At 43.5% G+C, this 12,559-nt stretch overlaps 1 protein-coding gene across 4 annotated transcripts in view; it reads left to right on the top strand.

The window, feature by feature from the left end:
• Window positions 1-1,805: 1,805 nt before the first annotated feature.
• The window catches only part of mib2 (MIB E3 ubiquitin protein ligase 2), a 52,190-nt gene continuing 41,436 nt past the window's right edge, over window positions 1,806-12,559 (top strand). For 2 of the 4 annotated variants that reach the window (XM_031868888.1, XM_031868886.1), the window contains exon 1: window positions 6,956-8,347. In XM_031868888.1, coding sequence (XP_031724748.1) covers window positions 8,317-8,347 — 31 coding nt within the window. In that variant the 5' untranslated portion in view covers window positions 6,956-8,316. Of the gene's footprint in view, window positions 2,863-6,954; window positions 8,348-12,559 lie in introns of those variants that run through there. The other 2 variants (XM_031868887.1, XM_031868889.1) reach the window with 2 other exon arrangements.

Below are 12,559 nucleotides of genomic sequence, written 5' to 3'. Positions count from 1 at the left end.
GACAGGTAACCTGAGTCTGTTTTAAATCAAAGACGTACTGTATACTTGTTTCATTTGATACGAACATAACTCAAGTAATTGAATAGAATATAGAGGAAGTCGCCCATAACGAGTACATTATGTCATTGAAAAGAATAAAGTCACAATCTGCATCTAAAAAGGGCACATTTACAAAACACTCTGGATTTGTGAAGCCCGGTATTTGTCAGCAGGGGGCAGTATTGGACAACATTAAGCCAACATACCACAAACATTCACAGGCTCTGTGTACATTCTGTTAAATGGCTTATGTGTGGGGTCAGAACTATTAGTTTAGCTGGTAGGTCTAATTATTTTGTACATTCTGTGTCATTTGTATTCATTTTATCAGGCTATATACCACAACTTTTCATTAGAGCATTTAATCTGTTCTTAACCTGTTTTTGTTTTGTTAGTCTCCTGTAACAAACAGCCTATTATTGTTTATGTCTGCTATGACTGCTTTCAGAAAACATGTTCCCATTAGTTAGTGTTTGAGTACATTTAAACCCAAAACACTTCCACAGGGTGTCATTGAGAGGCTCACCCCGAGCTTCGTTTTAATAACCAACTGCTCCTCGCTGCATCGTATGGGTTGTCTGTGGCTGCTCAAGTTTCCGCCCACAGCCCCAAGACACCCGGGGGAAATGAAGTGGAAATTAAGAATGGCCACTCCCATGTTGTTAATAGCTCGTTAAAATTCTAATAAAGAAGTTCACATCAGCCTTTGTCTGTGTTTCAGAATATGAATATATAATATGATTATGATCATATCGGAAATTAAATTACTGCTATGGCTGTTATGAAATTGAGTCGTTTAGTGGTTTAACCCCGTGACTCCTTGCAGACAATGTATAATTTGAGAAATGAGAGAGAGAAGGACTTATATCAGGTCTGAGGCATGAGTCAATATGTCCGACTGTCCCCGGGGCCACAAGGGGCCCGACAAAGACCTAATTATAAGTGATGATTGGGCAATTGTTGGACATGTGTTTGCCCTTTTGTTCGATTTCACTTAATTTAAAATGATCTTTGTAGATTGTTGTTTTAGACATTTGCACAATGCCAAGTTAAAACGTATACCCTACTATATTCTTATAGAGTTATACAAGTTATATCCTATCCATATGGAGTCCAGTGTGTTAAGCAACTGTTTTGTGGGAGATATACAGTGGTTGTTTTTTTATCTTTTATTACTGTAATAATTCCTATTGCTGCCTCTGTTTGTAGGCTTCTGAATCTGAGTGTGCTGCAGACTGAGGAGTGAACCGTACAGATGAGAGCAGTCATCAGCAGGGAGGAGTAGAAGGAAGGCCACTATAGCAGTATTAAAGTCATGTTATGGACATATTTTGAAAATATTCTCAGGAAGAAAACGCTCCCATTTCGTGTTTGTATTGCACTGATGCATAAGCAACACAATAACCCACTTCTATTTAACTCTACAGCAATCTTTGTTCAACCAATAAAGAGAAATGCAGCAAAGCAGTAAGCACGTCTACCTGAGGTTGTTTTCTTTCTGAGCCGGTTAGTTGAAATCAAACCAAACCTTGAATTCAGGAGTTGTTGTGTTTATTACGAGGAGCACGTGAAGGCAGCATTTGTAGTGACGTAATGCATGGGCGTGCTGTCATGGCTGTGTGCTGCAAAACCTTCCAATATAACACTTATTTGTCCTAAAACCAGCCCTCTCAGCGTTGGTGGTGGACAGCGACATGGAATCATACTTGACCTCAAAGTAAACATTGTTGACAAAGACCCGGTAAGTAGCTAGAAGTTGTTTTCATACCAATAAATGATGGCCAAACATGAGTTAGCTAGCTAGCGTCAACGTTAGACAAGCTAGGAACGTTAGTACGCATAATCCCACCGTCCTCACATTGCCATGTTATTGTTATTCCGAGTATCGTTATATGTTACAACATATTACTCTATGATGAAACATTTTCAGCGCTTCACGTCTTTGAATATATGAAACGTCCAGATAATTTGCCTGTCAAAACAAACATCTGATTCAAAAAGGCGTTATACTTCAAGGGGCGATAGGAAGCTGCTTGAGCTGAGTTTTAGCGCTGCCTGTTAATTTTAGAAACGGACACCTGAGCTATGAGAAGACATGCTGCTGGTTATATGTCTTATGTTTGCGTCAACAATTGTTTACAAAGCTGCCCTCTTTAAGTGCCTCTCAAAGTAACCGGAGTAATGAAAACGGGCACATTTTGCACGACGTTTGGTTTGACGTCTCCTCATTAGAGGACGGACAGTGTCTCTGGGCTTTGAGTTGACTAGTAAACTAACTAGCTGACTAGTGGGGTGTCATGGCTGGTTTACTGTACCTGTCAATTTGTCAGTCTGTACTTTACATTGTGTCACATGGTAGGAACAGTTGTTGTTAACTGGTTTAAGCTAAGCAAAAAAAAAAAGCAGAGGTATAAGGAGCACACTTTCCAAATCAATTAAATCAACCATATGAGCACTATCTATTGGCAACCTGCTGAACTGATGTGTGATGACTATGACAGTATGTAGCTGTTACACAAGACCTAACCCTTTACTGCTTTCTTCTTGCTGGTCATTTGGTAGTGATGAAGCTGCAGCAGCTGCCACACTGGAGCTGCAGCTGGACATAGTCAGCATTGCTCTCAGCCACACCTACTTGGAAGCAAAGTTTCACTCATCTGCTGTTTCTTTATCCCTGTTTGGCTCCCCCCAAAAACCAAATCACAATAATCAAGCGTGGAGCGCTCACTGGCTTATATCACGGACATTGCTAGAGACACAAGTAGTGATCAGTTGATTGTGATTGAGAAGAAATGGGGAAACTGTTGGGTGGGAATTGTCAAGGTAAGAGTTTTAAACACTTGGGCTAACGTTAGGATGGGACTTATCATGCCAAACTAGCATTCAGTGGTATGGGGCCTGTTTTTTGTCTGTGTGTATTTTAGTGCTTGGTCTCTGAATAGATACATTCTGTATGCATGCATTTGTCTCTGCACATGTTTTGTTTCGGCAGTTTAAGACTGAAAGGCAGATCACTTTTACTGAATTCTTCCAGACTCTGTGTATAGGGCATACTTTATTTGAATTAAATAAAGAGAAAAATAAAAATAAAAAAGCCATTCCTGGCTGACAGACTGGCATGGTATTCCTAAGTGGAGCTTGACAGTAGCTGTCACCACAATAGAGTGACAGTTTTCACAGTAACCGTTAAGCTTAGCCGCCGACCAAAACCACTATTTATTCACTGAGGTTGCAGAAAGCAGAATTTGTGCCAATTAGCCACCGGCTTTAAATTTGATCGTTTTGTGCAGTTGTGCCGTTCGCTTTCCAGTGGAATGAAGTTCTTCTTTGAGGAGAGAGCCTCTGAAACTGTTTCAAGGTCGTCGTCTTGACGCACTTGTGTGACACAAAACATTCAGGTGCATAATCTAGTGTGCACATTATTCCTTCTGTCTTTTATATGTTCTTCTGTCTAGTATTTATCGTCTGGATGTGCATGCTTTTGTAATATAATAATAATAATAATAATAATAATAATAATCATAATAATCATCAGTAAATCACCCCCTCATGTCCATTCTATCTCTACTAGATGACACTGTGCTTATGGTTTTGATTTTAATTTCCAGAAAAGGCACCATATTACAATAATCAGTATTGATATCACATTATAAAAATCAAATTATATCTGTATCAGCCACCCTGAGCTTTGCTTAGGTGACTCAAGTTGTGGGATTCAGGGATAAATATTTGTCATTATGCAACAAAGGCTTTCACAAATAAATGCAGCTGTATCCCATTTGCTACACAAGGAAAACATGACAAAACAAAAACAGTAGTGCGTTCTTGTAGTGCATTTTTTGAATTTGCATCAGGACAGACAACATGGCATCTCATCATCAAAAACTCAAGAAAACGTTGTTCATCAACACAGAATCCTGTGCTCTGTCCTGTGGTCCGCCTGGCAAGTGCTACCCTGACCCGCCAGATGATTTGTTACACAGAACCATCTGAGAAAGCCGTCACTGTTTGGAAAAGGGCAGGCACTTGCCAAAGCGAGTGGGGAGAAGAGCGAAAACCTCTCCTTTCAATGAAGAAATATTCTCCAGTTCTGATATAACGGATGCTATCGCAGCGTCTACGCTAACCTCCGCAGGATCCGCCTAAGTTGTTTTGAACAAGCAGTCTCCTCTCGATGTCGTCTCGCACACAACTAAAGCACACCCGTAGCTAACTAAACCACAGCTGTAGCTAACTAAACCACACCCGTATCTAACTAAACCACACCCGTAGCTAACTAAACCACAGCCGTAGCTAGCTAAACCACAGCCGTAGCTAGCTAAACCACAGCCGTAGCTAGCTAAACCACAGCCGTAGCTAACTAAACCACACACGTCGCTAACTAAACCACACCGGTAGCTAACTAAACCACACCCGTAGCTAACTAGACCACACCCGTAGCTAACTAGACCACACTGGTAGCTGCCAGTAGCTCCTCACGGGACGCATTTTGGTCCATGCTCTGGTTTAACGAACACAAACGCATAACTTGCGTATGGATGTTTTTTATGATATGTGATCCTCCTCTGATCTCTTAAATCGCAAAAATTCAGCTGTTGTTTAAGGTCAAGTCAAGTGCAGCTTGATCTGGGATGACACGATGGAGCAAGTAGCCTGAAGTCCATCTATCTCAGTTTCCTGTGACCGGACATTAGCCTGGAGTGGGCTGGGTAGTGGAGTAACCTTTGGTCCTAGCCGCTCTCCTCCCTCTCCTCCTCGGGTGGTCGACTCCGCTTTCGGTGGCGTTTGGGCCGGCTGGTCCGGCTCGGAAGATGCGTGGGTGGTGATTGTCTCACGGTCTGCTGCACTTTTTCCGATCCCCACGCTTCCCTCTTCGACGTTGATGTGTGTATCCCTGTCATGGGCCATACATGCACCAGTAAGAGAGAATGCGGCTTGTTTACTGTTTCCCTAACAGGATCGTCCCAGCTGGACTGCGGAGGCTTAAGACCAACAGCCCTCTGGCCACAAGCCAGTCCTGTAATAGTTACAAAGATGACAGGTTTCCTTGAGAAAGTCAGCACCTCTAGAGTCATCCAGTTTGATCTCCGTGAGACTGTTTGGTGGCCGTGTGTTAGATGATAGGATCTCGTAGGAATACCTAGCGTTGAAGCGGCAAGTCCAGGTTGGTTTAATGTTATAAGGGCGGAATAGGGTGACATGCTGTCATGGTGATAGTCAGGTTTGAATTCACAAGGCAGAGTTGGTAGCCTGAGCAGTAATGATGGCTTGCGCAAGCAGTATTTGACTCGGCTTTTGCAGTCCCAAACATGTTTCCTGTCTCCTGGACTCTTGTAATTTACTAGAGGTTCCAAGCAATGTTTGGTTACCAGAATGATTGGCTGATCAGACACACCTTGCCGCTATATATCCCAGTGTCTAAGCCTTGTGTGTTTCCTAGGCTGACACCAAAATTTCAACAGTGTTTCCGGTCTGATGACTGCCGTCATGTGTGTGTGTCACCGTCTATTTGAAGAGGAGCTGTATGAAAGAATGAATGCCCCCTTTTGTGTGATGTGGACCGACAAGCCTATTACACAGACAGCAGCAGCTTTGTTTACAAGATGGGAGAGTGGTGTAATAAACTTCATTATAAGCCCATGTCTCGACCGCTTCCTAAGCCCCCCGGTCATTCATTGGCTGCTTATGTCCTGGCAATAGCAACTGTAGTGTGTGTGTGTGTGTGTGTGTGTGTGTGTGTGTGTGTGCGCGCGCCAGAATCAACAGAATGCTGTTTTTGGCTGGTTCTTGGAGCCATATTGGCGAGGTCTCTCACAGCTGTGGACACATTAAAGAGTATTGTTCAAGGCGAGGAGAGCACGGGGAAACATGCGCAATCATACACACACACGCACGCACGCACGCACGCACGCACGCACGCACGCACGCACACACACATACATACACATCCCTTTTTCCTGTGTGAGCCTGCAGGAGACTCTGGGCTGGTATTGCGAGCTCCCCAGCAGCGGTTGCACAAGCCAGTTTGCGACTAAAAATGAGGATCGTGGCAGGTGCCCATTCATCAAAATCTCCTTCAGCCCCACCCCTTTTCTTTTCCCCGAGCACACGCATACGCACACACTCGCACCAAAAAAATAACAACACACAGACCCCCCCCCCCGAAACATATTGCCCCTCCCCCCTCCCCCTCCCCTCTGTCCTCTGCTTGTCTGCTCATTGGCAGCAGATCCTTGTGTGGAGCTCGATGCGCATGTGTTTGTACATACTGAATCAGTAAACACAGTGTGTCGGCTTCACATGTGTGCCACTGCCGCTCGCATCCTTTGTCTCGGAATATAGCATCAGAGGAGTCCTACGCGGAGCAAAGCCCACTGGCCTGTTTTTTTTTATTGCGAGAGCAAGGGTACGTCGACCTGAATGCAGTGCTGGTCGGGCAGCTGCTGTCCCTGGCTATCCTCTTCCCTCTCCTCTCCTCCTCCTCCTCCTCGGTGGTAATCCTTGCTGACACAACGCACAAAGGACTAAATGCTGGCCGCATCCTCCAGCAGCAGGGCTCTCGCCTCTTCTTCCTCCTCCAGCTCTGATCCATTAGAGCCGGGCTGTACACCTGTACGGCCGAACGCTGCTTCTGCAAGACGGGTTTGCGACTGTATATCACATCTCTGGAATACCGGCCTGGATGCCCTCGTCCTCCACCCACTGTATCCCCCCTCCTCCTCCTCCTCCTCCTCCTCCTCCTCCTCCTGGGCCAGTTCATTCAGGGAGCGCATCCGAACAGGACTTCAGCCCCGAGCAGGCGTTTTTTTCTTTTTCTTTTTTAATCTCGCTGGAAACCGGTAGGACCACCGGCAGCTTTTTTTTCTTCCCTTCACCATCTGATGCGTTTATGTAGCAGGAGGTAGGAGCTGCTTCCTCTCCTTCCCTATCTCTGTTTACCTTACTGTAAATCACTACACCAACAGGTAAACCAGCTAAACAGGACATGCTTTACTTATCAAGTGATGCAGACTATTTGGGTAATGCTAGCACGTCTTTCTTGGAAGACAGTGAGGTCCATGCGATGATGCTGTTCTTATTTTAAGATATATATATTCTTCTCATCAGTTTGAAAATGGCTGAGATTGGGGTTCTGGAAATAAGACAGTCTCATGTGTCTTAAATGATACATGGCTGCTTCTGTTCTCCCTGTCTTAGACTGTCATAGGGGACAAATTAGCTGATTTCACTGTTTCCCTCCCCAGGAAGGTAAAATAATCACGCGCAAAGACAACATCGCGCAGTCGGTGTACGTCCATGGCCATGCTACTACAATTGTGCCACATGTCATTGCAATCTGTAGTTAAGCTAGCAGACGTGATAAGCAGGCAGACATCTGACTAGCACTCTCTCACTGTTTACAGACGGGTGACCATCAAACAGGCAAAACATTTCAGTGAACGTGTAAGTATGGTCATGTCAAAGTGGTGCAAGCAGTTTTTGGGTTTTAGCCTGTAGATCATTGATTGCCGGTAGCCTAATTACAGCATGGTTAGAGCCTCGGTTAGACTTACTTGAGTAGCTATTACCACATTAGGTACTTCATACTTAACTATATCACATAGACAATGGCTGATTGGATGATTACGTTGCTGGTAAGAATGCGTTGCTCGAAAAGATTGAATGATTTGTTTATTTCGGGTTGAGTGAATACAAATTGGGGTTGAGAGCTTGTGATGCGCATTTAGCAACATGTGACTGAATACTGACTTTTGAAATGACGTTTGACGTGAGGTCTAGGCCTGGACTGATAGAGCACAGCACTTTGGGTTTACAGTTGTTTGAGTTAAGCCCATTTTGCAAGAGACTAGCCTTAGCAAACAAAAGCAATGATCAACGCGACAATACCCCGTTATTATTCAAACTAATGTATTTACCTGAAACGCAGTCCTCTTGTAGGGTCAGCACTGCTTTTTTTGGAAGTTATTTCTTTACCTTACGCAGCCAGTATGTTGTTTTTTCTCAGATAAGGCGTCAGGCTTGTCCAGTTCTTGAGCAACATCTGTCAAAAAAAAACAACAACCAACCAAACCGAGGAGAAAAGAACTGCATGTTCCAAAAACAGAGGGCAAAGCTCACCAAATAACTAGGACTCTGCCAGAAAAGGTTCACTCCCCCGTCAGTAGGATGACGACTTCATAGCGCTCAGGATCTCAGATGGTCCCGCTGGTTGACCCTGGATAATAGCAGAGCGAGGCTTTTGGTGTCCTGGCACACTGGAACCATACAGCTTCCAACATGTTCAAAAGTGGGCTGAAGATCATGGGGCGTGAGTATGGCAATCCACGATAATGTGATACGACAATCTTAGCACGGTGTCATCAAACGTACATCAGGTGTTTCCTATGTCTTGCTTTGCTGTGGTTGTTGGGAAAGGCTCCAGGGATAAAGTCTGCTGATAGGAATAAGTCCGCCGACACAGATTTGAAGATGTCCATGTACTACATTTTGGATTAGTTCCAATAGTTGATTATGTGTTATATAATTATTTTCCACACTCCGCAGCGCCTGTTTGAGTGAGATTTGTGAAAAGGAAGGTAGGCCGAGCAGAAGCCTGAAATGGGAAAATGGAGAGTCTAATTTTAGGCCCGTCGCCCACTCTGAAGAAATCTTTGTAAATGTGTTATTTACTAGCGGTCCTTATTGATTTTCTTGAAAGTCCTCCGGCCACCAGATGTTTCTGACATGAACCAGTTCCAGCAGGCTTTTTCTCTGATATTGATGTTGATGAGGCTGAAGCCATAGAGCTTGTGTGTTGATCGCTCTTTGCTTAAGCATTTAGGTCCAGCGCATGCAAGCAGCCTCTTCTTATGAGACATGAGAGTGAGGATATGAGCCAGGCAAGACACACAGCACAAGTAGGCCTTCGCTGTTTCAAACAGTAGCACGTATCTGATGGCGCCGCGTCCGCCAGTAATAATACTCCTCCTGACTCATTTTCCTTTTCAGTGACTTTCATCAGTAGGTCTGCCTGCATGCTGGTTAAGAATCTTAAATGTGCTGTATATCTGCGTAGTGAAACCATCATCTGTTGGTCGATGTAGTGACTGCGTGCAGATTTTTAGTTCATTTTTTTGTATTTGTAGCATTCAGGAAATTGACCCAATCCAGTTACCACAAATGGTACAATACATCACTTTTTTGATTCCTCATCTTTACTGAAAACACAAGCATAATATTTTTACAAAAATTTTATATTTTATACAATTGTCAATTTTATATTGATGTTTTGAAACACCACGTGTAGCAGTTAAAACAAACCAAGTCCAACCTTCATATAAACACCTACTTTATGGAAACCAATAATATTCCTGAGCGATATTCAAGCATTTGATGATGGCGTGTGTTTATTTGTGGTTGTGGCCCAACGCCTGGCTGGTTGTTTGTGTGAAGGAGGTCGACTCCCAGATTGGCCCTCAGCAGTGTTTATGACGGAAGCCAGCCCATCTGTTATTGCAGGCAGAGAGCTCTAATCCTGCCTGCCTTTGTCGAATCTTTACAATTTTAACATTTTGATTCTCTTAACTTTCTATTATTGTTAAACTAGGCCAACTTTGACTTTGGTGAGGTTATTAATAACTAAATCTCTTGCCAAACTGTCTTTAAAGTTAGTGGTTTACCCTTATAAAGCCACTAGACTTTTGCTGCTGCTGCAGACAACATTACACAACACACAAGATACAGAAACGCATAAGTAAACAAAAATGGAAGCTGGAGTCCTCACTGTTCGGGCCAGAAGTGTGTTTGTGCAAACAGCTGCTGAGGCTGCTTCACTTTATACATTGGCGGTCCTTCATTTCAACAAGCGGTAATATCTTGGCTGGTGTGTAGTAATCGTACCCACTGCTGTTGAGGATGCAATTTTCTAGCAGCGACCATCTGTCAGCACCGAACAATAACGTGCATCGGGATTTAAGAAGATGAGGGTCATAAAGTGCAGCTTGGAGCGTGTGTTCACTCTTATTGTAGAGGCAGAAGATGAAGCTCACACAGTAAGAAATGCTCTCCCTGTCGGTGTTGGATAGGAGCTTGTTGTGTAGATGGAGTCCTCCACTGAATGCCCTGTGCTGCATCTACTTGTCCAGCCCTGGTCTAAAATCATAATGATTAGATATCAGTGTGTTCCGCCTGAATCCTCTCTGGGAACACACAGTGTGGGGGCAGCAGAGTTGGTGACGTGGGAGGCGGTGGGTATATGTGTTTTGAATGTAGGTGGTAGGTTAAGTTATTTTTCGGTCTGTGTTCCTCAATCCAGAATGCTAGATAGGGGAACTGCTTTACCGCAAATGTTGACATCTCGATAGATTCTCCTCCCTCGTGTGGTTTAAGTGTGCTGAGTGTCATCATGAGTGCATTCTCGGTTACTGGTACATCGACTTGGCGTTTCTTACGTCCATCCACACCCAGAATGGTGGGAGCTCTGAAAAAAAAAAAAGCTCCCGTGTTTTCATGCTGACGGGTTTGATGATTGGTTGGGATATTATTTCAGTGCATAAAAGAGGCTAAGCTGTCATTTTTTGGACAGAAAATGGAGTGTAAGCAGCCTGCTTTCCCTCCTTTGATCCCCTACAGCCCATATGTTTTCATGCTTAAGCAGATGCCTTTAATACCAAAATGACATTGTAATCTTGATAAGCGTGCAAGTGTAATCTCAGCCGTATTACAGACATCTGTCTGCCCTATTATTGATTTTTTTCCTTATTTTTTTTACACAAACCCTGGGAATGAACTATCGGGCTATACAACTTATAAATTACCAGATAAATGGAGGCTTTTTTTTTCACACAAATTTGGATAGATTTGAAAACGTTACTTATTGAAAGTTTCCTGTCTACAGCAGCATTTATAGATCATTTACTACATTTTTGCTGTCCACAGAAAAAACTCAAGTCCCTCCCTCGTCCTTGTGATTTAGATCAATGGTGGTTGTAAACAGGGAAATGGCGGATTAACACCACCATCTGCTAAGGAAGTCCCTGTAACATCCAACATCATAGCACTGCTTTCTGTGCAGTCTGAGCCACGCGTCTCTGCACGTAAACTGTGAAATAAAAAAATCAATACAATATCAAGAAACATAATGTTGCGAAGCTCAAGCGTATCGATATTTTCTCACTAATGGTAATGCCGGGCCTGTCGGCTTCTTCTTAATCTTTCTAGAAAGCAGACATCGTTGTGCATGTTTGTGAAAGGTTCATCACTCAATTTTCCTCCTCTACAACTCAACAAGCGAGGCCTCCCAGGTAGTGCTTTCGGATGGGGTGTTGATACACAGCAGGACCTGGATGTGAACAGTGAAAAGTTCCTCTCCTCAGCAGACTTACATCTTCTCTTTAAAAATCTCTTTTATGAAAGAAGCATGAACATGGGCAGATGATCCCAATGTCAAAGCTGTAGCTGTTGTGTGGACAAATGTTGTGCACTGTCCTTCAGTTTTACAAGCCTGCAGTTTTCCCTTTTCTGCAACCTCACAAACATTTCATTGTGGACACAGAAATAGCACTGCAGCATCAACAAGGAATGCTTTATATGTGTGTCTTGTTAATGGTGGAGATGGAACACTGCGTCAGTGTATAAAAAGAATATTTTGAACCCCATGTGATTAGCGGACGTGATTGGAAGTCGCTGATGGTCGCTGCTCCTCGGCAGAAGTTCCTCTCTGTATCGCTGACTCAAGCTGCCACATGAATGCGGCTTCCTTCCTGTGTTAGTTTCTAGCACCCAGCGGCATTCATGAAAACACTGAAGTCATCCGTCACGGGTGTGAATGTGAAGGAGTTTCTTGTACGTCTGTCCTTGTGACAAGATTTTGACTATTTTTATGTCTTCTTTAGAATACTCTGGGATTTCAGTTCAGCCATGCCCGTACAAATGTGTGGGATGTGTACAAAGCTACATGAGTAGACATTGGACGATATGAAAAATTCAAGTCACGATTATTCTGGCCAAAAAATGGGTGATTCACGATATTATCCCAAAAATCTAAATATGCTTAAAGCGGTTAAAATGGCTGCAAAACCAACATACTGGAATCATGTTACCATCAGAAACTATTGTTGTCATTGCATCACAGTTAGGACACATGTCTTTTTTTAGTGAAAGACAAACAATCTAAAATAAGAGCATCACAAGTCATAACATCACCCTGTGTAGATAGAGGATTTTTCTTACATGCTTATTCCGGTACATTTTGAAATCAGGCTCTATTTTGCACTTCTCTGCCATGACAGCGAGCTCGACAGCTTTTTCAAGTCACTCTTGTGACGACACTCTCGATTGTCCCGATAATGGAAATTCACCACGATCAACTTATTGTGAGTGCGTATTGTGATCCGTGATATAATCCTATATCGTTCCATCCCTACACAGGAGCACTTTCTAACTTTTCATATCGTTTTGCTGCGTGTTAATGGCTTCCGCTTTAGATGTTTGTTTGTGTGTGTGTGTGTGTGTGTGTGTGTGTGTGTGTGTGTGTGTGTGT

Source organism: Anarrhichthys ocellatus, unplaced genomic scaffold, assembly GCF_004355925.1.
Source record: "Anarrhichthys ocellatus isolate YVR2014 unplaced genomic scaffold, GSC_Weel_1.0 scaffold44, whole genome shotgun sequence".
Taxonomy (NCBI): Eukaryota; Metazoa; Chordata; class Actinopteri; order Perciformes; family Anarhichadidae; genus Anarrhichthys; species Anarrhichthys ocellatus.
This window is presented reverse-complemented; position numbering and strand designations above follow the sequence as displayed.